General features: G+C 38.4%; 1 protein-coding gene across 1 annotated transcript; it reads right to left on the bottom strand.

Annotated features, from left to right (window-relative positions):
- SAR1B (secretion associated Ras related GTPase 1B) lies at window positions 1-27,081 on the bottom strand. The gene is made up of 7 exons (XM_055302376.1): window positions 26,964-27,081; window positions 15,838-15,913; window positions 10,758-10,877; window positions 5,788-5,853; window positions 4,432-4,535; window positions 3,016-3,147; window positions 1-638 (listed from the first exon to the last, which is right to left on the bottom strand). The coding sequence occupies exons 2-7, from the start codon at window positions 15,893-15,895 to the stop codon at window positions 522-524; spliced, it is 597 nt and encodes a 198-aa protein (XP_055158351.1). The 5' UTR covers window positions 15,896-15,913; window positions 26,964-27,081; the 3' UTR covers window positions 1-521.

The following is a 27,081-nucleotide window of genomic DNA, read 5'->3' as shown; positions in this document are numbered from 1 at the left end:
TGCCAAACATCAGGGTGTGTTTTATTGCATGACGTTTGCATAAGAAAAAATATTATTGAAAACTGTAAGGCATCATGCAATCATCAATAAGCTAATTATTAACTGTACACTTAAGATAGGTGGACATATAATCTAAAATTTAAAAACTAGTTCCAAAATAGTACATAAAAATTTAACATGATGAGCTTTTAAACATGGTTTATATTTGTAGCTTCACATTGTTAAAAAGTGCTTCAAATGTACTGCTGGAAAGTTGTTCTTTATAAATGGCACTGGGGGAAATGTCAGATATTAAACTGTATAAACTAATTATTTTTATGGAATTAGAAAGCTAACGTGATATTCAAACTTACTTGAATCAGTTTTCAATTTCCACTCAAATTAAGTTGATATAATATTAATAATCTAAAAAACATGTTTTCTAACCAACAAAAGTCTATTGAATTCAAGTTATGCATGTTGAATGATCAAATCTCTGAGTAGGCCTGAATGGTGAGACCTGGAACCGATGCAAGTGGTTGTTAATCAATGTACTGTGCCATCCAACGGAAACCTTCTCCATAACCTTGCCTTTTGAGCACGCTGCACATGAAAACTTCTAAGGGTCGGGCATTCAGTTCTTTCAGAGATACATTGCCCTAGAAAGGAAGAGAGACATTATATTATGATGGATGACCCCTTTTATTTTTATTTTTATTTTTTTTGATGACCCCTTTTTTTTTTTTTTTAATTTTTTATTTATTTATGATAGTCACAGAGAGAGAGAAAGAGAGGCAGAGACACAGGCAGAGGGAGAAGCAGGCTCCATGCACCAGGAGCCCGACGTGGGATTCGATCCCGGGTCTCCAGGACCGCGCCCTGGGCCAAAGGCAGGCGCCAAACCGCTGCGCCACCCAGGGATCCCTGATGACCCCTTTTTTAAATAAAAGCTCCACTTTACAGCCAAATGCAGCTTCTACATCTCAGAACAAAGGGTAACTGTGCTAAGCCTTGGGTGTTGGGCAGACAAGTCTCTTAGACACACAGGAAACCTCCTTCTCTCAGTAGAAAGAGGGGAATTTGTGAGGCACATAAGAATGAAAATAATCTTTGACTTAGGAAAAATTTTAAGTCACCCAAGCTGGCTTCACTAATATCTCTTAAAAATTTTATTTATTTATTTATTTGTTTGTTTATTTATTCATTCATTCGTTCATGAGAGACAGACAGAGGGGAGAGAGAGAGAGGCAGAGACATAGGCAGAGGGAGAAGGAGGCTCCATGCAGGGAGCCCGATGTGGGATTCGATCCTGGGACTCCAGGATCACGCCTGAGCTGAAAGCAGACGCTTAACCACAGAGCCACCCAGGTGTCCCGGCTTCACTAATATTAAAGACAAAACTTTCTGAGTAGGTTTATGATTAACAAGGCATTTTCTAAAAATGGGGAGTTGACTTACTGAAAAGAAGCCACAGAAAAATAGCTTAAAGTCTACCCTAACATCAGAGTCTCCTATCAAAGAATGCAGTATATTTCTCTACTCTCAAAATATATATATAAGCCAAGGAAATTTTGTTTGAAAACTGAAAATTTTCAATACTAAGGTCCCTCCCCTGAAACAAATACTAGTAAAAATGAATGCAAAAATAATGCATTTTGAAGCTTATCATAAAGTATGTTCAGGGATGCCTGGGTGGCTCAGTTAAGCCTCTGCCTTCGTCTCAGGTTATGATCCCAGTGGCCCGGGACTGAGACCCATGTAGGGCTCCCTGCTCTGCTTCTCCCTCTCCCACTGCCCCTCCCCCTGCTCATGCACTTGCTCTCACTCTCTCAGATAAGTAATATCTTTTATCTTTTATCTCTCTCAGATAAGTAATATCTTTTTTTAAAAAGTATGCAGAAAATCTACAAACATTCCTATGTTCAAATTTACACTTTATTTATATCTCTGATGAATTCAGGGCCTGTACACTACTGGAATGCTTACACATTTAAGTATATTATTTGGTGGCTAATTCTGAAAACTTTGAAAGCTTTCATTTGATTTCCCACAAGCATGAGCTTTGACATTTTTGTTATCCCCAAGAAAAGGTTTCATTCAGTGGCAGAAAGAAAACAACATGAAAATATTTTAAAAGACCCAAAGACTATACAAATGAGTATTTAATTTTTTTTAAAAATTTTATTTATTTATGATAGTCACACACACACAGAGAGAGAGAGACGCAGAGACATAGGCAGAGGGAGAAGCAGGCTCCATGCACCGGGAGCCCGATGTGGGATTCAATCCCGGGTCTCCAGGATCGCGCCCTGGGCCAAACCGCTGAGCCACCCAGGGATTCCCAGAAGCCTATGCCCTTAATGACTGTGTTACTATTTATTTATGATAGTCACGGGGGGGGGGGGGGGTAGAGACACAGGCAGAGGGAGAAGCAGGCTCCATGCACCGGGAGCCCGACGTGGGATTTGATCCCGGGTCTCCAGGATCGCACCCTGGGCCAAAGGCAGGCGCTAAACCGCTGCGCCACCCAGGGATTCCACAAATGAGTATTTAAGAAAAAATACTAATAATGGGCATATGTAGTTGGAAAATAGTAATTTAAAAAGATATTTGGCTGTACACTGGAAACTAATGTTACATGTCAGTTATACCTCAATTAAAAACAAAGGAAGAGGGGATCCCTGGGTGGTGCAGCGGTTTAGCGCCTGCCTTTGGCCCAGGGTGCGATCCTGGAGACCCGGGATCGAATCCCACATTGGGCTCCTGGTGCATGGAGCCTGTTTCTCCCTCTGCCTGTGTCTCTGCCTCTCTCTCTCTCTCACTGTGTGCCTATCATAAATAAATAAAAATTAAAAAAAAATTAAAAAAAAAAAAAAAAACAAAGGAAGACCACCAGTTGGACTAACCACCATGATTACTGTTAGCACTAGTATTGGAATAATCTATTTCAGAAGATAAAAATAAGTAAGACATTAAAAGACTCATGCTATCGAATGAAATAGTCACAGTAGTAAAAAAAAAAAAAAAATTATTTACCTTTCCTGTCGTCTGACCATATAAACCAAACATCTCTCGTAACCTCTCTTCACTGATGGCTTCAGGTCTGTCAATCTTATTCCCAAGAATCAGTATAGGCACATTAGCAATGGTTTCATCTGTCATTAGTGACTGAAACAAAACAAAACACAAGATGTTGATATGAAACTGTCTAAAGAGCTCAATAATACAATATACCAAATGAGTATCAAGGACTCATTCTCTATCATTATGTCAGTTTTGCCAAATATCTCTGGCAAACTTTTCCTACATTTAAAGTAAGCTCAGGAGCACCTCGCTGGCTCAGTCAGTAGAGTATGCAACTCTTCATCTGGCAGCTGGGAGTTTGAGCTGCAAGCTGGGTATAGAGATGAGTTAAAATAATAATAATAATAATAATAATAATAATAATAATAATAATAATAAAAAGCTCAAGGAAACTGTAAGACTGTAAGCTCAATCTTTCTGTTTCCCTACAGCTGGGTATAGAGAGGAGTTAAAAATAATAATAATAAAAAAAAAAAAAGCTCAAGGAAACTAAGACTGTAAGCTCAATCTTTCTGTTTCCCTACAGCTCCTGTAAATGCTCAACTCTGCTCACTCTGTGAATCACTAAGGGACTCTAAAATACCTTGAAGGTGAGCAGACCTGGTTTCAATTCTAGTTCTACTGCTTATGAATTGTCACATCTTGGACAGATAAGCCTCAATAAAGTTCAAAGAGAATTTGGTATAGTACCACCTACCTTATGGAGTTGATTTGAGAATTAAAAGAGTTGATATACATGTGCCTGGCACAAAGTAGGTAGTTAGGAATTCCCTGACCTTGTTCCATGACCACAGAACCTACCTGGACTTTCCCACATGAACAATTATTTGTTTGCCTGCTCTGGGCAGAGGCATGGTCAGATCAAATCATTGCTTGTTCTGTGGTCTCAGATCTAGTCCTGGCCTTCCTGGTTGATCCAGAGCCTCTTTACAAAGAATCTGACCTGGGAGAGGGGATGAGAAGTGGCTACATGTGCCCCTACTCACTCTTGGAAGTGTTGACAAAGAGAGTATGTTATATTATTTCAGGTTCTGGCCAACTCCTGAAGAATATAGCATCTAGGATGGCCAGGGACTCAAGACCAAGCCATTGCAGGTATGTGGCAGACATGAAATACACTACAAAGGCACACCGTACAGAGTGAGCTTAGGTCTTCAGGAAGAAAGTCTGTATTAGTACGTCCTTAATAGCTACAACTACTCCAAGCTACTGTCTCTGTATTCTAAGTGGAGTAATCACTGAGCTCCATAAATAGCTAGGAGTTGTATCAGAAACTGCACAAAAGCTGCACTCTGATACCTAGATCTCCAACCTATTTCCTCAAGCTTGCCAGAGTGATTCAGCTGTGTTTAGTTTTAGTTAACTTACATCAAGTTCTTCTTTTGATTCTAACAGCCTTTCATGGTCTGCACAATCCACCAGAAATACAATGCCATTGATAGCAGGAAGGTAGTTTTTCCACACTCTTCGAGCTAACAAAAACAATCAGGAGTTAGAGTTTATTTGCTGGTCAAATCTAGCAGATAAGGTTTGATGGAAGAGTCCAACAAGATATCAAGTATAATTATCCCTTAGTGGCTACCACTTCACTATATACTCAAGTTAATCTTTAACCCAGGGTTGCCAAATCTTTCCAGAAGACCAAGGAAGGCTTTCCTTGATGGGAACAAGTCAAATATTTTACTCTGCCCCAATTCTCCCAAGTTCAAAGTGGAATTATTATTTGCTACCAATGGACGATGATACACATTAAGTTCACTGAATGACTATTACTATTTTAAAATTTTATTTATTTATATGCAGTATTTGTTTTTTGACATTTCAAGTTTATCAGTTTTTTTTTGCCACTGATATATTCAGAGTCAGTGAAAGAGAAAATTAGTGGGTACAGATTTGTTAAGTTAAAATAATAAAAGCAAACTGTTATAACAGAAATTAACTAAGGTCAATGAAACCATTAGGGTAATTTTTTTCCAAGACATTATTTTTAGAAAAGTTTGAGGGGTGCCTTAGGGGTAGGCAACTTTTTTCTGACTTCAGTTTTATATCTTAAATATAACACAGAAATTAAGTCTCAGACAAACCGTATTAGGTTCCAGTTCTCTCTAACCATTAAACTCTGGAAAGTATTTCATATATATTTCAAAGAATGATTATGTCTCAAGTGTGCATTCACTAACCACAACTACTCAAAATCTTTTCAACTCCTTGTCATAGGGCCCTGAAGGTGGGTTACTTGTGTGCAGTTGGGGATAGCATGAGCAAAAGCACAGAGTGGGGAGCACACTAAGGTTTGGTTTGGTTGGAGTACAGAGAATAGGAAAGGGAAGAGTGGAAATTAAATAAAGTGGGATCAGATTACAAGGATCCCAAACGCCACATCAGTGGGTTTGGCTTCCATGTTGTAGGTCAGCTATTGAAGGTTTTTAATACAGAACAGTAACATCATAATATGATTATGACAATCAGTGAGATGTGGATTGGAGCAGCAAATAGAGGCTAAATTTTGCTTACATGCTTTACACCAAAAGCAATTCAGAGTTAAATTGCTCAGGAGTATTATGAAAATCACTTTGGTTTAAAGCTTATCTGGTGGTAATAATTCTTTTTTAGTCTATTCTGGCTTTCCTTTAATAGAATGAGATTTCATGCACAGGAAAATAATAACCACATTTTTATTAAGCTAATTAAAATAAAGCAACTATAAGAGTAATAGTATCTTACCTTGAACATGTCCACCCAAATCAAAAGTTGTAAAGGTCATGCCAGCAATGGTTAATTCTTCTGAAGCTAAATAATAATATAAAATATTTTTACAACAAGAAAATCAGATATCCATTCATGGTTATGTACTGCTATTTAACGTTTGACTGACTTTAACTGCAAATAAGCTCAAATCAAACATTTAGGAATTGATAAAAGAATGTTGTAATTAGATATTCTCTAATTTATACTGACAACATAACACAAATAATGGTAATATTCTCGAATTCACTATCCATCACAAATCTGACATTCATTTTTCCTTCTCTATTTCCCCTGCTGAAAATACTAACTATTCAGTAACCATTTGGTGTGAATTCAAGTAACTTGCAATCTAATAATTTTTCTGATAATGCATCTTAGGTGATACCAGGAAAATAATTTTCTCCCATGCCTGTCATATTAGCAAGGGACAGTCTTTAGTGACACAGCTGCAATACAAATTTTTTGCCATGATTTCTTCAAATTTTTTTCTGCTTCCTCCCTTCTTCTTCTAGGACTTCAAGTATAGGTTGGCTGGACTGCTTAGTATTGTCCCACAAGTCACTGAGTATCTGTTTTTTTTTTTTTTTTCTTTCATTTTTCTCTCAGTGCTTCATTTTACATGTGCTTCTGTAGTACTAGCACTATTTTGCTGTTAATCCTATGTAATGAAAATCTCATTTCAGTCATTATACTTTTCATTTCTAGAAGTTCGACTTGGTTCTGTTTTCTATATTCCATTTCTTTCCTCATTCTGTTCATGTTTTCCTTCAGTCCTTGAGCACATTCATCATAGCTCTTTTGGCATCCTCATCTGCTAATTCCATCATCTTAGTCCCTTCTGAGTCTGTTTCTACTGATTTTTCTCCTGGCTGTGGATCACACTATCTTGCTTCTTTGCATGCCTAGTAATTTTTTACTAGATGCTGGATTTTGTTGTAGTCTTTTGATGTAAAATGAACTTTGTTCTGGCAGGCAGTTCAACTGCTTTCAGATCAGTTTTTAAGTTTCATTAGGTTACAATAGCCTTTACAGGTACTTCAGCCCCATTACTAAGGTATGATCCTTCTGGAGTCTCTATTGAACGCCTTATGTATCCAACCAGATCTCTCCCTTCTGGCTGGTGGGAACATGAATGATTCCTGGGCCCAGTGAGCTCTGAGAATTATTTGGTTAACAACTCTGCTACAATTACTCTTTCTCCAGAAAGTATTCCTTGACTGGCCATGGGGAGTTTTACCCTCTGCATAGATTGGTATTTAGCCATGAACATTTTTGCAGTTCTTTGTGTATAGAGCTTCTTCCTCTTTAGTACTATGCCAAGCAAATTCGCATCACTTCAGTCTCCCTTTATTCTGGTCTCTGTCTCCTCAACTCAGCAAGACCACTGTGTTATGTTTGGGTTTCTTCTCCCTGCACCATGGTCCGAAGATGACCTCCTCTGTGATAAAACTTGAATAAAGAAAGGTTTGTTTTCCTTCTCTCAGGAATTGTAGTCCTGTGCTATTGTCCAGTTCCGAAAATAGTATATATGTCCAGTTCTCTAGCTGCTTACAGTAGGAGGGTAATTCCAGATGCTCTTACTGCCCCACAGCCAAAAGCAGAAGTCCCCTACAATTATAATGAAAGGTTCAGTGTAATTTTAACTATTCATAACAATTGTTGAGGCCCCAGAGTAGTTTCTTGTTAAAAAATTCTTCATGTAGGGGTGCTTGGGTGGCTCAGTCAGTTAAGCATCTGGCTTTGGCTCAGGTCATGATCCTGGGGTCCTGGGATCAAGCCCCATATTTCGCTCCCCCTCTCCTTGCCTCCCCCTCGTGTTCTCTCACTTGAATAAATAAATAAAATATTTTTAAAAGTATATTTTAAAATATATTTTAAAAAATATTTTATTTATTTATTCATGAGAGACACAGAGAGAAAGGCAGAGACATAGGCAGAGGGAGAAGCTGGCTCCCCACAGGGAGCCCAAAGCAGGACCCGATCCCAGGACCCCAGGATCACGACCCGAGCCAAAGGCAGATGCTCAACCACTGGGCCACCCAGGTGCCCCAAATAAGTAAAATCTTGTTTTGTTTTTGTTTTTTTTTTTTTTAGATTTATTTATTTATTCATTCAGAGAGAGCAAAGAGAGAGGCAGAGACACAGGCAGAGAGAGAAGCAGGCTCCCTGCAGGAAGCCCGATGTGGGACTCGATCCTGGGTCCCCAGGATCACACCCCGGGCCACAGGTGGCGCCAAACCGCTGCGCCATCGGGGCTGCCCCAAATAAGTAAAATCTTAAAAACAATTTGTGTTCAAATGTGTTCCTTTCCATAAGGAAAATATAATGCTTGGTTAAAATCCCTAGTATACTCCCTGCTTTATAAAAAGTCCAGTTTCATTAAGATACAGAAAACTTAATATTCCAGGGAGTTTGCCCCTTCCCAGTCACTGTCCATTCCCAGAAGTAATCTGAATTCTATCACCACAGCCTTGTTGTGCCTGTTCTAGAATTTCATATAAATGATACCATACAATATGTAACTTTTTGTGACCAGCTTCTTCCAAGCAGCATAATAATATATACTGTATTTAACAGTCAATCTTCTTTCTTGTTGAACAGTTTCATTATTTATCCTTTTTTTTTTTTTTTTTTTTAAATGAGTATCTGAGCTGTTTCTAGTTTGGGGCTATTACAAACAAAGCTGGTATAACATTCTTGTACAAGGATTTCGGTGAACATATGTTTTTCATTTCTCCTTGATAAATACTAAGCAATGGAACTGCCAGATCATAGGGAAGATATATAGTAACTTTTCACATATGCTTTTGATTAATGAAAAATGTATGATAAAATGTGAGGTGCAGGAAAGTTGAGATGACAACTGTTTTGTGCCACTGCTTTTACTCCTAGTACTTCAAACAATGTGTGACATAAAGTAGGTGCTCAATAAATATTTGATGAATAAATAAAGGAGAGCAACATCAAAAATTTAAAAGTGGGGGTGCTTGGCTGGCTCAGTCCATAGAGCATGCAACTCTTGATCTCAGGGTTGTATACTGGAATCCCGTATTGGGTGTACATTACTTAAAAATAAGATCTTAAGAAAAAAAATTTTTTTTAATTTTTTAAGGATTTCATTTATTTATTTATAAAAATATATTTATTTTTTTAAGATTTTATTTATTTATTCATGACAGACACAGAGCGAGGCAGAGACACAGGCAGAGGGAGAAGCAGGCTCCATGCAGGGAGCCTGATGTGGGACTCGATCCTGGGTCTCCAGGATCACACCCTGGGCTGAAGGCGGCGCTAAACGGCTGAGCCACCCGGGCTATCCTCATTTATTTATTTGAGAGAAAGTGAGCGGCAGAGAAAGAGGGAGAAGCAGACTCTCCACTGAGCAGGGAGCCAATGTGGGGCTTGATTCCAGGACTCTGGGATCATGACCTGAGCCAAACGCAGCCACTTAACAGGCTAAGCCACCCAGGCACCCCTAAAAAAATGTTTTTAAATTGATTTCACCTAATATAATACCACTTTGTAGTTTCTTCCAATTGTTTAGGCACACAATTTATATACTCAATTTCACCATGATCATTTTTTAATAGTATTGTTCTTATATCAGAACAAAGCCCTATTCTTCTCCTAATATAAAAAATTTTTTTTATCAATTTTATGAAATCTTCCCTTTCCAACTTCACTAAGAGCTCTATCAATAAAATGATACATGGTTTTTGTTGTTCTCCTTCCCTGTTCTCTGAATATTTAGTGAATTAAATAACTATCATATTATCTACTTTTTGGTCCAGTGCTCAATTTTACACTCATTATTAAGGCCACAGTCATTTTTTCACAGTTAATTTGTGGATTAACTTGTTTTTAAACTCTATGCCTAAAAATATATAATTAAAAAACAAAACAGAACTTTAAGTCTACTTGATTCATAGTCTTTGCAAGTGAAAGTAAGGTCACAGGTATTTATCACAGGTATTTATAAGTTAGGCTTCTGTTCTAATAATTTTGTCACTTTAACATTTACTTTTTTGAACAGTATTATGACATAACTTTATATACTGTATGGTATGTATTAAGTGAGTTACAGAGTCAATATTAAGTATTAATGTCTTTCAGGTAGTCTTTCTTTTTCTTTTTTCTTTTTTTTTTTTTTAAGATTTTTATTTATTCATGAGAGACAGAGAGAGAGAGAGAGAGAGAGAGAGAGAGAGAGAGAGAGAGAGAGATACAGGCAGAGGGAGAAGCAGACTCCATGCAGGGAGTCCCCCTCGATCCAGGGAGTCCCCCTCGATCCCGGGACTCCAGGATCATGCCCTGGGCCGAAGGCAGGTGCTAAACTGCTGAGCCACCCAGGGATCCCCTCAGGTAGTCTTTCTTAAAGAAACCACAGTAAATTATCTTTCAAATTGTTCTAAAGCTTTCTATAAATGTATCAGTATGTGCCCTGTTTTTTTTGGAATTATTCTACAGTCTTTATATCAGATACTGTTGAGGTTTCTCTGAGTAGAAAATAACTGGTTAATAAATTGAGAGTTACCAGCAAAGTGTAAGACTATATAACCTGTCCACTGAATAAAGATTAAAAGTACACTTTTAAAACCTGAAAGAAACTGAAGTTATCTGAACAAGGTAATGGTGACTATTTATAGCCTAAGTAGTATTTGGTTGGATAGACCTCAATCATGTTATAATCCCTGAGATAGTAACTTTAATTCCTCTAGCTGGAGAAGGGTGTACTAATTGATAAGACAGGAGTATTATTTCAAGATCTATATATACTTCCAGGGAGTGGAGTGTGTCAGCTATGATTTATTATAGTATTTGAAGACTAGGTCAAATCATAATTTATTCACCAAAAAACCCCACCAAAAAACAAAAAGTTTTTGATTAGTGCCTATGAAGTGGTATCACTTGATAATGTAATATGTTGTATGTGGGAATATACTTACTGGGATGTAACGTGGGGACATGTTGTCCAAGTCTGTCATCTTTTAGCATGTGTAGCAATGTTGTTTTTCCTGCATTATCCAATCCAAGAAATACCAATTTACCGGTTTTCTTATATAATCCTGTAGAGTAAGAGCTATGATTAGTAAAAATTCTGACAGAGATTATCCAAACAAAAGACTTTGAATAAAAGAATTTAACATTTACAGTTAGTTATTTAGATACCTTTCCTAATTATTCTAGATTTTTTTTTATAAAGAAACACCTCTTGAACTTTAAGATTTTATAAATTGCTTGAAAAAGTCTGGATTTCTATTCTAGTTTTAGTTTTGAAGAGTTATTCTATATCATGATTTGCTAATTCACATCGTTTTATTTTATTTTTTTCTTTTTTTTTTACATCATTTTATTTTATTTTTTTTTTATTTTTATTTTATTTTATTTATGATAGGCACACAGTGAGAGAAAGAGAGAAAGAGGCAGAGACATAGGCAGAGGGAGAAGCAGGCTCCATGCACCGGGAGCCCGACGTGGGATTCGATCCCGGGTCTCCAGGATCGCGCCCTGGGCCAAAGGCAGGCGCTAAACCGCTGCGCCACCCAGGGATCCCCTACATCATTTTAAAACTAAATTTCGTCCCAGTCACTAAATGTGTTACCTAAACTTGTCTGCAATACCACAATGCTGATTCCCTTTACAATTTAGGGATAAATATCAATGTCCTCTACTAGAGAAACATTGATAAAATACTTGACATCATGTATTTATGAAGCTAGACCAAAAGGAAAATTAAGGAGATTTTCCATAGGCAAAAATAAATTAAGCAGTTTTGACAATAAAAATCATAGTGAGTTTTTTCAATAAAATGCTTAGGTCATTGTCAAATTTCCCTGAGAATACAGTTAAACTATTCACGGGATTGCATAAAACTAAAGCAGCAACAAAGAAACCAAGCACATAATTTTGGATGTATCAAGCAAGTACTGGTACAGGAAGTGACAGAAAAAAAGAACACTGACCAATATAGTAGTTTGGAATTTCCTGTGAAATTCCAAGTTGAGCTTTATTTTATTTTTTTAAAGATTTATTTATTCATTAGAGACACAGAGAGAGAGAGGCAGAGACACAGGCAGAGGGAGAAGCAGGCTCCTCAAGAGGAGCCTGATGCAGGACTCGATCCCAGGACCCTGGGATAACACCCTGAGTCGAAGGCAGACACTTAACCACTGAGCCACCCAGGCATCCCTATCTTTTTTTTAAAGGCTTTTTTTCAGAGCAGTTTTAGGTTTACAACAAAACTGACAGGATGGTACAGAGATTTCCAAAATACCCCTTGTCGCCACACATATGTAGCCTCCCCCCCCTTATCAACATCACTCACAAAAATGGTACATTTTTAACCAGCAATGAATCTACACTGAAACATCATAATCACTCAGTTAACTTAAGGCTCACTTGATTTGTATATTCTGTATTTTGACACACATATAAGGACATAAATCCATCATTATAATTATCATACTAAGTATTTTCATTGCCCTAAAAATCCTGTATGCTCTGCCTATTCTTCCCACCCTGTCCCCACTCCCCAGCATCCACTCATATTTTTTACTGTCTCCATATTTCTGCCTTTTTGCCTTGTCAGAATGTCATATAGTTGTAATCAGACAGTACGTAGCCTTGTAAGATTGGCTTCTTTTACTTAGTAATATGCATTTAAGCTTCCTCCATGTCTTTTCATGGCTTGATAGCTCATTTCTTTTTAGTGCTAAATAATGCTCCACTGTCTGGATGAACCAGTTTATTTATCCATTCACCTACTGAAGGATATCTTGGTTCCTTCCAAGTTTTGTCAATTATAAATGAAGCTGCTATAAAACATCAATATGCAGGTTCATGTGTGGACCTACCAAGGAGCACACCTGCTGGATTATATGGTGAGAGTATGTCTGGTTTTGTAAGAAATCCCCCAATCTTCCAAAGTGTCTGTACCATTTTGCATTCCCAGCAGTGAATGAACATTCTTGCTCCACATCCTGGTGTTGTCAACATCTAGCTTTTGAAAATTCTTTTTTAAAAAATTTTTTTAACTTTATTTATTCACAAGACACACACACACACACACACAGAATGAGAGAGAGAGGCAGAGGGAAAGGGAGAAGCAGGCTCCATGCAGGGAGCCCGACGTGGGACTCGATCCCGGGTCTCCAGGATCATGCCCTGGGCTGAAGGCGGCGCTAAATCGCTGAGCCACCCGGGCTGCCCTAGCTTTTGAAAATTCTAAGAGGTATGTGAGGGCAACCTGGGTGGCTCAGCAGTTTAGCGCCGCCTTCAGCCCAGGGTATAATCCTGGAGACCCAGGATCAAGTCCCATGTCGGGTTCCCAACATGAAGACTGCTTTTCCCTCTGCCTGTGTCCCTGTGTCTCTGCCTCTGTCTGTGCCTCTCATGAACAAATAAATAAAATCTTAAAAAAAAAAAAAAAAAAAAAAGAGGTATGTGGTAATACTGAACTTTATGTTTCATGTGTTTAATTGTCAACACCCATGGAATTACATGAGGACTGGGACATAATAGCAAGCCCAAAATATATTTACTCAATCAATGAATGAACTTTTAAAGATTTTAGGTGTTATAATTCAGGCTACCTATTTTTTAATAAGTTCATGCCAAAATAACACCTAATTCTTTATCCACATTGAACCTTAAGAAGTAAATTGTAGGATGTCCTAATCTTTCGATCACCCAGTGACCAAGAGTTTTGATCCTAAGGGCAGGATTGTTTTCCATATTTACTTGAGCTGGGATACTACATTTCTTATTTAATCATGAATTGTAACTAATAATTTTTTATACATTTCTTTTTAAGATTTTATTTATTTATTTGAGAGAGAAAGAGCACAACCAGGGGGAGCAGCAGAGGGAGAGGGAAAAGCATGCTCCCTGCTAAGTAGGTGGCTACATGTGGGGTTCAATCCTAGGACCCTGCAATCATGACCTGAGCTGAAGGCAGACACTTAACTGAGCCATCCAGGTGCCCTGACATTTCTATTTCTTAAAACGTTTCTACACAGATTGTTTTCAACCAGTGCAATCACAATCAATCTTGCTATCCTTTTAAGTAGTAAAAGTGCACTAGATAAAATTCCAAAAGGAACACCTAGAACGTTTAAATTTTAATCTTTCAAGTGAGTTGGACTAAATTCTTATTTTGTGATAGGCACTGTTAAGCAAACTGCTACACATTATTTAATCTTGAAAATAATTATTTGAAGTAAACATTATTATCTTCTTTTTTACAGATGGAAAAACAAAGGCTCAGAGTTAAACTTGCTCAAATGCTGAAGTTAGATCTGAGATTTAAAACCATGCCTGATGCCAAAGCTTTGGTTTATTTCATTTCTCTACACTGCCTCCTAATATTAGTCCTATTAACCTTTTGCTGCTGCTTATGCGGCAATTTATTTTGCTCTTTCAACATAGTTTAGCATAGATTAGTATTTCTATAAACTGAGATATAGATACCAACTTGTTACAACTAAGGTTATCCCAGTATAATGAAATTGAAAATGTTTATTTCTGACTCAATTGTTGCAAATCTGTAACAAAATATCTCGGTCTGATAAAAAAATATATATATATATTTTAAAGATTTTATTTATTTATTCATGAGAGATGCAGAGACACAGGCAGAGACACAGACAGGGAGAGAAGCAGGCTCCACGTAGAGAGCCCGATGTGGGACTCAATCCTGGGACTCCAGGATCACGCCCTGGGCCAAAGGCAGGTGCTAAACCGCTGAGCCACCCAGGTGTCCCTGGTCTGATAAAAATATTAAAGAATTCTTGAGGAGGTAGTGTAGAGAGATCTGATATTTGATCTGTGGTAGAGTGACAGTATAAAATGTGAGGAATTTTAAAAAGGAAAAAAAATAAACCTTGTTTTTTAAAAATGTGCAAACATTGAGGTCCAAATAAGATATAAAAATAGATTGACAAAATTTGATCTTACATTTTTATCCTTCTAATATGTAGTAATCAAACAAAATGTGTATTTTCCAAGCAAAATTTATTTCCTTTGTTAAGATGTTGTGGAAAAAGAACTATTTATATAGGAGATAATAATTCTTAAGTATGGTTGTGGCCAGTTAGGAATTATGTTGACAACTCTGTAATTATATGAAATGCTTCTCTTTGTTCCAGTTCAAGATGATGATTACATGGAGACTAAACTTAGGGCATGATTTGAAAATAGGAGACTGGAAATATCTTCATTAATTACTACAATAATAAAATTGTGTACATTGTAACATAAAAGTTAATCAAAATCTTGTTTCACTGGAAAATGTGAGAAGAGTGTTAAAAGAATGAGATGCTAAGATTTTTCCTCTTTAAAATCTATAAAGAAAACAAAATCTATAAAGAGAGGAAAATCTCTAGTCAGAATTGCTGGGTATACAAGTCTCATTTAGAAGATGATATGCTGGGCAGCCGGGGTGGCTCAGCGGTTTAGTGCCGCCTTCAGCCCAGGCTGTGATCCTGGAGACCCGGGATCGAGTCCCACATCAGGCTCCCTGCATGGAGCCTGTTTCTCCCTCTGCCTGTGTCTCTGTCTCTCTCTCTCTCTGTCTCTCATGAATAAATAAAATCTTAAAAAAAAAAAAAAAGATGATATGCTGCCAGTTATGATATGCAAGGCACTTTATGGAAGTGCGTTTTATAATAACAAAAATAATGCAGAGAATCCTGTGAGGATTAAATGAGATAAAGTATCTAAAAGCACTTAGGTAAACTGGCTAATCAAAGGTAGCTATTCCTGTAAATAATATTCCTATCAACAACCTTAAGGTGTAGGAATTATTTTTAATTTACAGATAAGGAAACAAAGCTAAGGCGGAGAAAGTAATGTACCCAAGATTACATAATTAAAAGGGATACAATGAGTAACTGAACACATTTGTATGATTTCAAAGCCCACATTTGCAACTACTGGGTTCTATATAAAGAAGCTTCAGACAAATAAGCACTTTTATTTAAGTAGGAATAAATGGGATAACAGTAGAGAAAAAAGGGCCAATATTACCTAAAAACTGTAGAACACTGCTGAAACCACTGTAAATCCAGTCAAATATGAAGGACATATCCAAATCTTACAGGGTCTGGAAAAGAAAGAGTTTTGAATTCAGTAGTCAACATTAAACACCTACAATATTAAGCATGAACTCTGAGTAAAAAATCCTACAACAACCTTACTATAAGTAGTTAGCCATTTTTAACCAGGGTGGTCTAATCGGACATAGACTGATGCATAAAAAACAAAATGTCATTAAAATACAAACTAGTGGGGTGCCTGGCTGGCTTGGTTGGTAGAAGATGTGACTCTTGACCTTAGGGTTCTGAGTTCAATCCTCATGTTGGGTGTGGAGGTTACATAAAAAAAGAAAAGAAAGACAAAAAAGTAAAAGATCTCTTTCCATTTTCAAGAAAACAAACTAAAATATTTTTTTTAATTTAAAAAAAAAGGAACTAGAGACCATTCTTTGCCAGTCAGAGTAGCAAACACGAAAATTAATCGTAACAGCCAGAACTGGAAAAGATGTGGTAAGAGAAGCAGTTAGTGGCGGTATAAATTGGTACAAATCATTTTAACAATTAATTCAGCAGTAACATGTTAGTTATACTGTTTGACCCAAGAATTTTACTTTTCAGTTAATTAATTAATTTTACGTAAGCTCCACGCCCACTGTGGAGACTAAGTGGGGCTTTAACTCACAACCCTGAGATCCATGCCTGAGCTGAGATGAGGAGTCGGGTGGCCCCCAAGAATCTACTTTTAGAAATTCTCCTAAATAGGGACATTTTTATGTATAAAGATGTTATTCAAAGCATTATGTAGGAAAAATTTTGGAAATAATCTGTATTCAACAGTAAGTTAAATGAAATATATGTGATCAACCTATAACAGATTTACCAAAACCTTAGAATAGGGGAAGAAGTGCAAAGAGATGTAAAAAGAAGTTTATGATAATGAAGTAAGTTTCTGGGTCTGATTATAACTATGTGGAGTAAAAACCCTCTTTCTGTTACTTTTGGTCTTTTGTAGCAAAATGGTACCAGGTAAATTTTTGGGTTTGTAAACTTTCTGGGCATTTTTCAAATTTTAACTATATTACTGAATGTTAAAAACCATTTTCTTAAATCACAGTAGAAAATGCAGGGTATAATTCAGTTTAGCATTTACTTAGTATGTGCTTGATAACTAATAAAGCTAATATGGAAAGAAGAGGGAAAAAAATCCTTGAGAAATGAAAAATCACATATACAAAAATACACTTTCAGATCAACAAAGTTCATTTTCTAGAGCTAAATAGAACCCAGGCCCAAAAATTGAGCCTAAACAAGTCCAAACAATTTCAGAGGTTCTTCTCTCTTTGACATTTAGACAAAGTGTGACATACAACACTCCTTTCTTTCTTTCTTTTTTTTTTTTTTTTTACAACACTGCTTTCTTTAACCACCTCTCTGTCAGGGGGCTGCCAACTTTGATCCAGACAGGCCCACCAAACTCAGAATTGCTAGAGGATAAGGTGTTAAGAGATTACATTGCCTTGAGACTGAGAAACAAGAGACAACCTACCTGCAGTTTAGGAGGCTTAGAAGTATTTATTAGAGGATTCCCTGGATCCAGGCAATAGCCTCACCTCTCTTCCATCCCCTTACATGAACTAGCAAGAGCAAAATTTTGCTCTTGGAACCAGTCCATTCCTTTTTTTTTTTCCTGTTTTTATTTTTATTTATTTATTTATTTATTTATTTTTTTTACGATAGTCATACAGAGAGAGAGAGAGGCAGAGACACAGGCAGAGGGAGAAGCAGGCTCCATGCACCGGGAGCCCGACATGGGATTCGATCCAGGGTCTCCAGGATCGCGCCCTGGGCCAAAGGCAGGCGCCAAACCGCTGCGCCACCCAGGGATCCCGGAACCAGTCCATTCCTGACTGAGAATGACTCACAAATTATGAAGTTTCATGTGTTAGTATCACAAGAATGAGAATTAGAAGAGCCACATGTATATGGAAGAATCCAGTACCTCAGAAGTTCTTATTTTACTCAAGTTGAAAATTATAACTCATTCTATTATTATTCTAGGTCATGTAGAAATTGAAACATGTAGTCACAGAAAATATATACAAGTGGCTTTTCTGAAGATTTTTACGTAAGATACAGGTTTTTCAAAGAGAATCATAATTTTTACTGTAGATAATCAAATAAAGTACTGGTGTACTGAGACATTTTATTTAATTCAATAATGATTACCAAGTTCATATTATGTCCAAGATCCTGAGTTAGACACCATAGGGGATTCAAACATTGATGATAAACATGGCTCTTTCTCTTGAAAAGGTTATAGTCTAGGAGTAAGTTAGCTACACAAATGTAATTCAACAAAAATGTTAAAACTGAGTATGATAAAAAAAAAAACCTGAGTATGATATTATCTAGGATGGTAATAACTTACCCTATAGAATTAGAATTTCAAAACTTATACAAACACAAAGAAAAAGAACTACTCATATTGTAAATCAGAAGCTATTAGGGGATTAATGATCATAACAGCAGGAAATCAGAATAAGAAGAAGTAAAGCAGTAGGAAGGGGGATGGTATGCTCACAAATGTACATTATGCTCTGTATAGAAAAAGAGAAAAACAGACTTCCTTGTCTCTACATCCAGAGTCCATTACCACAGTTCTACAGAGGCAACAAACTGTATGTAGCTAAGGAAACATTTTTTGGATGATGTTCAGCCTGAATCTTGAAGATTCAATAAAAGTTTGCTAAGTAGCTGTTGTACTTTGTGCAGAGGTGTGAAACTAAGTGGAGACAGCAAAAAGTCAGGTACTGTGAAATGATGGAACAGGTTAGGGGACTGTAAACTTCGAGTCAGTCCACAGGTGCTCACAAGGGAGGCAATGAGTCAGAATGAAAAACCAATCTGAGACTAAATTTAGGCGTTTGGTCTTCATGCTTGCTACCTATAACATACAGACATAAGAAACAATACTGAATCAGTCTTTTGATTTAATAAAGCAAAAATTAGCATCTACCCCTATGAGCATTATGATTTGTCAAGAAGTTGAAAACAAGAGCTATGGAACCAGGACTTTACCACTTATTATCTACCTTAGGCAAGTTACTTCAATTTCCTTACCTGTAAACTGGGGATAACAGTAGCTCCCTGAGATGGTTGTGAAGATTAAATCCATTACTAGACAAAACACTTAACATCTGACATGGAAGAAGCATTCGATGTTAGCTGCTGTTATTTCTTCTACCATGTAGCCTACATGACTAGGTACTTTGTGTATGTCACACTAAACACCCTAACAACCTTTCTTTCTTTTTTTAAAAATATTTTATTGGGCAGCTGGGTAGCTCAGCGGTTTAGCGCCGCCTTCAGCCCAGGGTGTGATCCTGGAGGTCCGTCATCGAGTCCCACATCAGGCTCCCTGCATGGAGCCTGCTTCTCCCTCTGCCTGTGTCTCTGCCTCTCTCTCTTTGTATGTCTCTCATGAGTAAATAAAAATTAAAAAAAAAAAGAATTAAAAATATTTCATTTATTTCAGAGAAAGATAAGAGCATGAGTGGAGAGAGGGGCAGATGAGGAGAGAGGAGACTCTCCACTGAGCAGGCAGCCCAATGTGGGGCCTGATCTCAGGACCCTGAGATCATGATCTGAGCAGAAGGCAGATGCTTAACCATTTGAGCCACCCAGGTACCCCCAAACAACCTTTCAAAGCGAATACCTTATTATTAATTTTTTTTCTAAGTAGGCTCCATGCCCATTGTGGGTCCTGAAATCAAGAGTTGAGTGCTTTAGTGGCTCTACTGAATCACATGCTTTACTGACTGGGCCCCAAAGTAAATACATTACTGTTCCCATTTTACAGAAGAAACTGAAGTTAAAGTAACTAAAACTGAAGCATTAGTTATTGGCACATCTAAATTCAAAGTCGAGTCTTTCTGACTTCCAGGTCCATTCCCTTTCTCTTACATTGTAGTAGATTTATAACAGTTTTAAAGGCTTACATTTGTTTATTTTTATTTTTTTAATTTTTTAAAGATTTTATTTACTTATTCAAGAGAGACACACACACACAGAGAGAGAGAGAGAGAGAGAGAGAGAGAGAGAGAGAGAGAGAGAGGCAGAGACACAGGCAGAGGGAGAAGCAGGCTCCATGCAGGGAGCCTGACATGGGACTCGATCCCAGGTCTCCAGGATCAGGCCCTGGGCTGAAGACGGCGCTAAACCGCTGAGCCACCTGGGCTGCCCTTAAATTTGTTTAAATGGTTACATACCATTTTTTGAATCACTCCAGCTTATAACTCTGACATGTAATTCCTCCTTCTCTCTCACATCCCACATCCAGTTAGTTATTCCCCAGCTCTATCAATTTCTGCAGTTTCAAGCTTTCTTTAATTCCTATAGGAGCTACTTAATGAAGAACCTTAAATCACATTCCCCAACATCTTAACCTCAAATTTTGTATGTACCAGTCTGTAGACCCTCTTCAGAGTGGTTTCATGAAAATGTCATCTAGAGTTGACTTGTTGCATAGTCAGGGTGACTATAACTCCTGGCCTGCTGGGGATGGTCTCAGCAAAGTTATTTCAGTACAATTATTAATAGTGCTTCCTTTCACTCTTGAAAGCATGCTGATTAGGTGTGACATTATATGGCCACCCTATACCTGTGGATAGAGCCAAGGGAGCTGAGAAATGATTCCAATTCCTGGTCTAGTATTCCAGAACTTCCACTGTGTACCTTTGGCTACATTTATGAGCTTAAATCTTTTCCACTTGTAGCTTTCCCTGGTTCAAAGTAAACCACTTGCCATTCACTACTGGTGACCTATACATTACCACCTTACAGTCTCTGTCCATTCTCCTTCCCAACCAACATCAGAATTTCTGCCACCAACTCTGCCCAAAGGCCTCCTGCTTTAAGCACCAGTCAAATGGTATGGAAGAAAGGAGTTTTCACTTGATGGTTGTTAAGGGACACAGAAGGGTGGGAGAACCAACAGAATCCAGCCAGGATAGAAGAATTAGAAGAGGGGCATTTGTGTGGCTCTGTTGGTTAAGTGTCTTCCTTCAGCTTAGGTCATGATCCCGGGGTCCTTGGATCAATCCCCTTATCAGGCTCCCTGCTCAGCAAGGAGTTTGCTTCTCCCTCTCTGCCCTTCCATCCACTTGTGCTCTCCCTCAAATCATTAAAAAAAAAAAAAAAAAAAAAAAAAAAAAAAAAAAAAAAGACCTAGAAGAGACAGTGGCAAAGTGGAAAGAAGTTCTCCATCAAGTACTGCTGCAGAGATGTCACAGCTTGCTTAGTGACAAGGAGACAACTGCTGAGAGCATGAGCAGCCCACAGCAGAGCAGTAGTCCAGGAGAGCCTAAAGCCAGTACTACTTAAAGCACAGCAGAGCTAGGTCTCGAGGAGTCATTAACTATGTGACCTTGGAACAAGAACAAGCTAGTTTCTTTAGCAAACTCTCTCAGGGTGTTGTAAAGATTAAATGAGATAAAATGCACAAAATAAGTACTTAATACCTGGTTGCTATTATTATGGAGAAGTTAATAGGACAGAAGGTCAATAGGTGGAGATAGTAAGGCAAGATTCCTCTTTCAAAGGGTTTGAAATGGTATGATGGAGGGGATTTTCTTCCTAAGGAAGGCTAAATATGTTGGTAAGAGGGAGCTAGCAGAAACGGAAACAGAGAGGTTAAAGATGAGAAGGAAAGGGAAGGAAGGAATTAAGCAAAAGGGGGAAAGTCTCAAGAGAAGCCAGGGCTGAGAACACATCTCCTCTAAGAACGGAATGAAGGAGGGCAGGGGAATGTACAGTGGAGGTATCAGGAATCAGACTCTAGAAGTGAAGAAGGGGTATAGAGAATTTTCGGAGGAGCAGAGTGAGGATCTGAATAGCTATAGCTATTATGGGGAAAAGATCAAGTTAAAAGACTGCTAAAAAGAGGCAAGTGCTTGGCTAGGGCTGAAAAACATTCGTAGCACTGCCCATCTGCACTGCATGGATTTCCAACCTCCCCTTCTCCCTGCCACCCTCACCTCTCCCAGGGAGGATCTGCTTCACAGCACATGGAATGAATAGGGATTAGGAATGAAAAAAGACAAGGGGAACAGGAATTTGAGAGTACTAGTGAGAGGCTGAAGTGATTTGATCAAAAATTCAGGCTGTGTAAAAAAGGTATAAAGGCAGCTAGTATGTGGGGATAAACTGGGGAGCAAAGGCAGGCTTCTCACAGAAGAGAATAGGGGGAAAAATCTTATTGAAAAACAACTGTAGACATAGTCATAGTAAAAGGGTGGGAAAAGTGAAAGGCGAGCAGAATTGTGTCAGCAAACTGGAGAATGTAAGGTTCAAAAATTCAAGAGGATCAGGTCTGGGTAATGACAATTCCAAGGCCTGGGTCTGGCACAGAGAGCTGAAGGAAACTGGAGTGAAAGGGGAAGCCAGGCTATATGGTCTACTCTCCAAGTTGACAGCAGAATTACCTAGAAGAATGGAGGGCTAGAGGAAGCAATACTGAATCAAGTGACAAAGTCCTCATTGGAGGGGTACCTAGCTGGTTTATTCAGGGGAGCATGTGATTCTTGATCTCGGAGTTTTAAGTTCGAACCTCACATTGGGGATAGAATTTACTTAAAAAAAAAAGTCCTCACTGAAGATGATTTTTAGGAGGTGAGAGCTGTGAGACTGAAGGAGTGGAATGGGAGAGCCTTGAAGAAAAAAGATTTTTTGCATAAAGATGTCCACATTTGCTGTTATAAAATTTGTCCCTAGAAAAATAATTCAATAACATATACAGAGAAACTTTATTTAGAATATAATGAGATATTTATATTTCTATAAAGCCATGGTTTCTAAGAATCTTAAAACAAGGTGGGAAGCATTAATCATTTTAATGTAGAAGTAAAAATGCCCAACTAAGAATAAAAGTTACATAGCCACAAACAGATATCCGAGCCCTGAGAACAGGTTACACAACACCATGAATACACTATTAGACATGTGAAGAGCAAAGGTCAAGAATAAGGAAACATATACACGTCAGCAGATTTATTTATTGCATGAACAACAAACAGGAAAAGTGGCTATGCAGATTAGAAAAGTGATCTACTCCAGTAACAGGAAAATCAGTACAAAAGATTATAATGGAGCAGAACCTCTCAGATGACAAATAACTTCTTAAAGTCTTCTTCCATTAAACTTTCAAATGAAAGTTTAAGTTTATATGAAATTCCATTACATGAAATGTCCTGAACATGTAAATTCTCAGTTAGTGGTTGTCAGACACGGGAGGTAAGGGGAAACTGGGAGTGACTGCTAATAGGTACTGGGTTTCTTTCTGGGTGACGAAAATGTTCTGGAATAGAAAGTGGTGATGGTTGCATAACATTGTGAATATACCAAAAACACTGAATTGTATACTTTAAGAGGATAAATTTTATGGAATGTGAACTATCTTTCAAGAAAGCTATTATTAAAATATAAATGAAAATAAAAGCTCCAATAATCTAAAAAGGCAAATATAATACCAGAGTAGCACTGTAGAAATAATACATTATTAACTTCAGGAAGCAAAGGGTGGTAGAGCTATGGGGAAAGTAAGTACTTATCCTAAGAATTTAAAAATCTGGATCTAGGGACACCTGGGTGGCTCAACGGTTGAGTATCTGCCTTTGGCTCAAGGAGTGATCCCAGGATTCGGGATCAAGTCCCACATCGGGCTCCGTGCATGGAACCTGCTTCTCTCTCTGCCTCTCTCTCTGTGTCTCATAAATAAATAAATAAAATCTTTAAAAAAAAATTGGATTTAGGGATGCCTGGGTAGCTCAGTGGCAGAGCGTCTGCCTTCAGCTCGGGTGGTGATCTCAGGTCCTAGTTCTGCATGGGGCTCCCTGCGTGGAGCCTGCTTCTCCCTCTATGTCTTTGCCTCTCTCTTTGTGTCTCTCATGAATAAATAAATATAATCTTTTAAAAAAGTGAAAATAAAAAACCTTAAAAAAATAAAAATCTGGATTTAATATGCATCTTTTGAGGTACTATTACTCTGGGAAAACTAATCTTTCTGAGCTCCAATTTCTTCTTACTTATAATGGGAATACTATCGGCCTCACAGTTTTAAGATTGATCAATTATGATAATGTACCTGAAGACATTTTGAATACTACACAATATAAGGTGGCATTCCAACTAAATTGAAATTCAAACCCCAAACTTTATTTATATAAAATTCGAATAGTACTAGAAATACAATGCCAAGCTTTGCTTGACCATGTTTTATAAAATTTCAGCAAGGCCCTGTGCATTACTAAGGATGGAGAGTAACAATGTTGAATGTTTCAAGACAATTCTGCCTTATAAATACTCTTCAGTAGAACTGTTAGATTTTCTTTCTACTGTCCTTAAGTTTTGAAACAGTGATGCAAATACAAAACTCAAAAAAACATTTTTATGACTGAATGCATGGCAATCATAGTAATGGAATTATACCTTTGGTTCCATTTAATCAACAAAAAGTACAAACGCAAGTTTCTTTTGGGGAAAAGTGACATTCAATTGAAAGGTTTAAAAAAAAAAAGAAAGGTTAAATCTGTGACATATATAGGATTTTTTTAAGAGTGAGAAAACGAGGAAAGAACACTATGAATAAAGTTTTAAGTCTGAGGATTGAATTTGCCTATACTGAATTAAGAAAATGAATGTATAGATATAAGCAGTGTCAAATTCCATCCTTAAAATACTTTTTTTAAAAAGCTCTAGGCCCAGTGTGGGCCTTAAACTCATAACCCCAAGATCAAGAGTAGCATACCCCACCAACTGGGCCAGCCAGGGCGCCCCCTTAAAATACTCTTAATTGAAACTGTTCTAAAAGCTCTACACAAGAGAGAGAAAGTTTCCTTTTTCTTTTCAAATTTTTATTTAAATTCTAGGTATTTAACAGAGTGCAATCTGGGTTTCAGGAGAAGAATTTAGTGGTTCATCACTTTCAAGAGAATATTTTCAAACACGTGATTTTAAAGGTATTTGCTTAGTAATGTTTTGCAGAGAAATCATTTAAATGAGTATCAACCAAGTATACTTAAAGAAGAGGGTGGAGAACTAATGAATCATTACTACAGAATTCTGATTTATAAGCTTCAAATAATGTGGCAGTGATTTTCATTTCTGATAGCCTAATCTCTTGTCTCAATTCCTGCTTCAAGTGCAAGGAAAGGATAGTTAAAATGTACTTTTTTCAACTGCTAATCTTTGTAATTACTAACAATGCTTCTCTAAAATTTCTTTTTTTTCTTTCAGATTTTATTTATTTGGGAAACAGAGAGCATGAGCAGAGGGGAGGAGACAGAGGGAGAGAGAGAAGCAGGCTCCAGGGCTGGGGTGGGGGGCTGCTGATGCAGGACTGGATACCAGGATCCTAGGATCAGGACCTGAGCAGACGACAGAGGCTTAACCAAGTTAGCCACCCAGGTGCCCCTTCTCTAACATTTCTTTTTTTTTTTTTTTTTAAGAGTTTTTTTTTTTTTAAATTTATTTATTTATGATAGTCACAGAGAGAGAGAGAGAGAGAGAGGCAGAGACACAGGCAGAGACACAGGCAGAGGGAGAAGCAGGCTCCATGCACCGGGAGCCCGATATGGGATTCGATCCCGGGTCTCCAGGATCACGCCCTGGGCCAAAGGCAGGCGCCAAACCGCTGCGCCACCCAGGGATCCCTTCTCTAACATTTCTAAAATAAAAGCAAAACATTGCTCTTCTGCAAACTCATAAAATGCCATTGAACTATAACATTAATTTTTAAAGTTCAAGATATTTTAGTAATGAATATAAATCCTGCTTCTGTGTTATGTCTGCACCACTAATTATTGACAAATTGTAATTTTTCCTTATTCCTCACCTGTAAAATAGAGAGGATACCATTACCTTCCTTAGTGGATTGTTGTGCGAATGGCTAGTACCTCACAGAAAGGAGACAGTCAGTAAATGTTTACTTTCATACTCTTCACTGGAATTTTAACACTGAACCTAGGATATTATTTAGAGTAAGATACGGGGTAACACTGAGCTTGACAGATGAATATGCAAATAATACTAGGTTTAATTTTTCAAGTTAAAAGTATTCCTTCAGGGATACCTGGGCAGCTCAGTGGTTGAGAGTCTGCCTTTGGCTCAGGGCGTGATCCCGGGGTCCTGGAATCGAGTCCCACATCTGGCTGCCTGCGGGGAGCCTGCTTCTCCCTCTGCCTAGGTCACTGCCTGTGTCTCTCATGAAAAAAAAATAAGTTTTTTTTAAAGATTTTATTTGTCTATTCGAGAGAGAGAGAGAGAGAGAGAGAGAGAGGGGGGCAGAGACACAGCAGAGGGAGAAGCAGGCTCCACGCAGGGAGCCAACGCGGGACTCGATCCCAGGTCTCCAGGATCAGGCCCTGGGCTGAAGGCGGTGCTAAACCGCTGAGCCACACGGGCTGCCCTAAATAAAATCTTAAAAAAAAAAAAATTCCCTCACTGTTTTGCCCAATGTACCAAATACCTTACGTTCCTAATGAGTTTGGTTCTTTCGGTCAATGAGGTCAGAGTTTCAGCCGTTGTCAAAACAAATTTCTATGTTGTTCAAAAATCTTGGATAAATTCAGGAATCATTAGTTTCCCCCCGACAGTTTATCTGTTCCCCCACTCTGCTGGCCTTGGGCTATGGGCGGACGCTAACTCGTACTAGTCAGGGAGCTCACTTTGCCCCCAAACTAATGAGGAGAACCGAAAACACCGCGTCACGGGCTCTCGAGCTGTCACCTGTCCCCTGCACCTTCACCTGACCAGGTGAGTAAACTGAGGACGAAGGGAAGGAAGGGCTCGTGTGCAGCTTAAAGTCATCCCGTCCTTTCCTGCAATGCCACCGTCTGACAGAAGCAGGTGTCCTATCCAGAGGACTCTGAGCGCGACCACCGCAGAGCAGGAAAGGAACCCGTTCCGCTCGAGTGCCGCCCGATTCCGGACACGAAAACAGAGACCCCTTTTCGCCTGGCCACCAGCAGGGGCCCCGATGGGCTCAGGCCCGAAAGAGACACCTTCCCTGGGACCCACAGCTGCCGCCTGCCGGTTCCACCGGCGGAAGAGACTACCACTCACCAGCGAACGGAGAGGTCGCAATTCCTCGCCTGGCGTCTGCCCTACACCCTCCTAGACCGAACTGCAAAGCGCGATGGCTGCCGAAGCACCAGCTCCCGTCAGCGACTTCCGGGCCGGG

This window comes from Nyctereutes procyonoides, unplaced genomic scaffold (assembly GCF_905146905.1).
Source record: "Nyctereutes procyonoides isolate TBG_1078 unplaced genomic scaffold, NYPRO_anot_genome, whole genome shotgun sequence".
NCBI lineage: Eukaryota > Metazoa > Chordata > Mammalia > Carnivora > Canidae > Nyctereutes > Nyctereutes procyonoides.
Note: the sequence above shows the minus strand (reverse complement) of the source record. Positions and strands in the feature narration are given on the sequence as shown.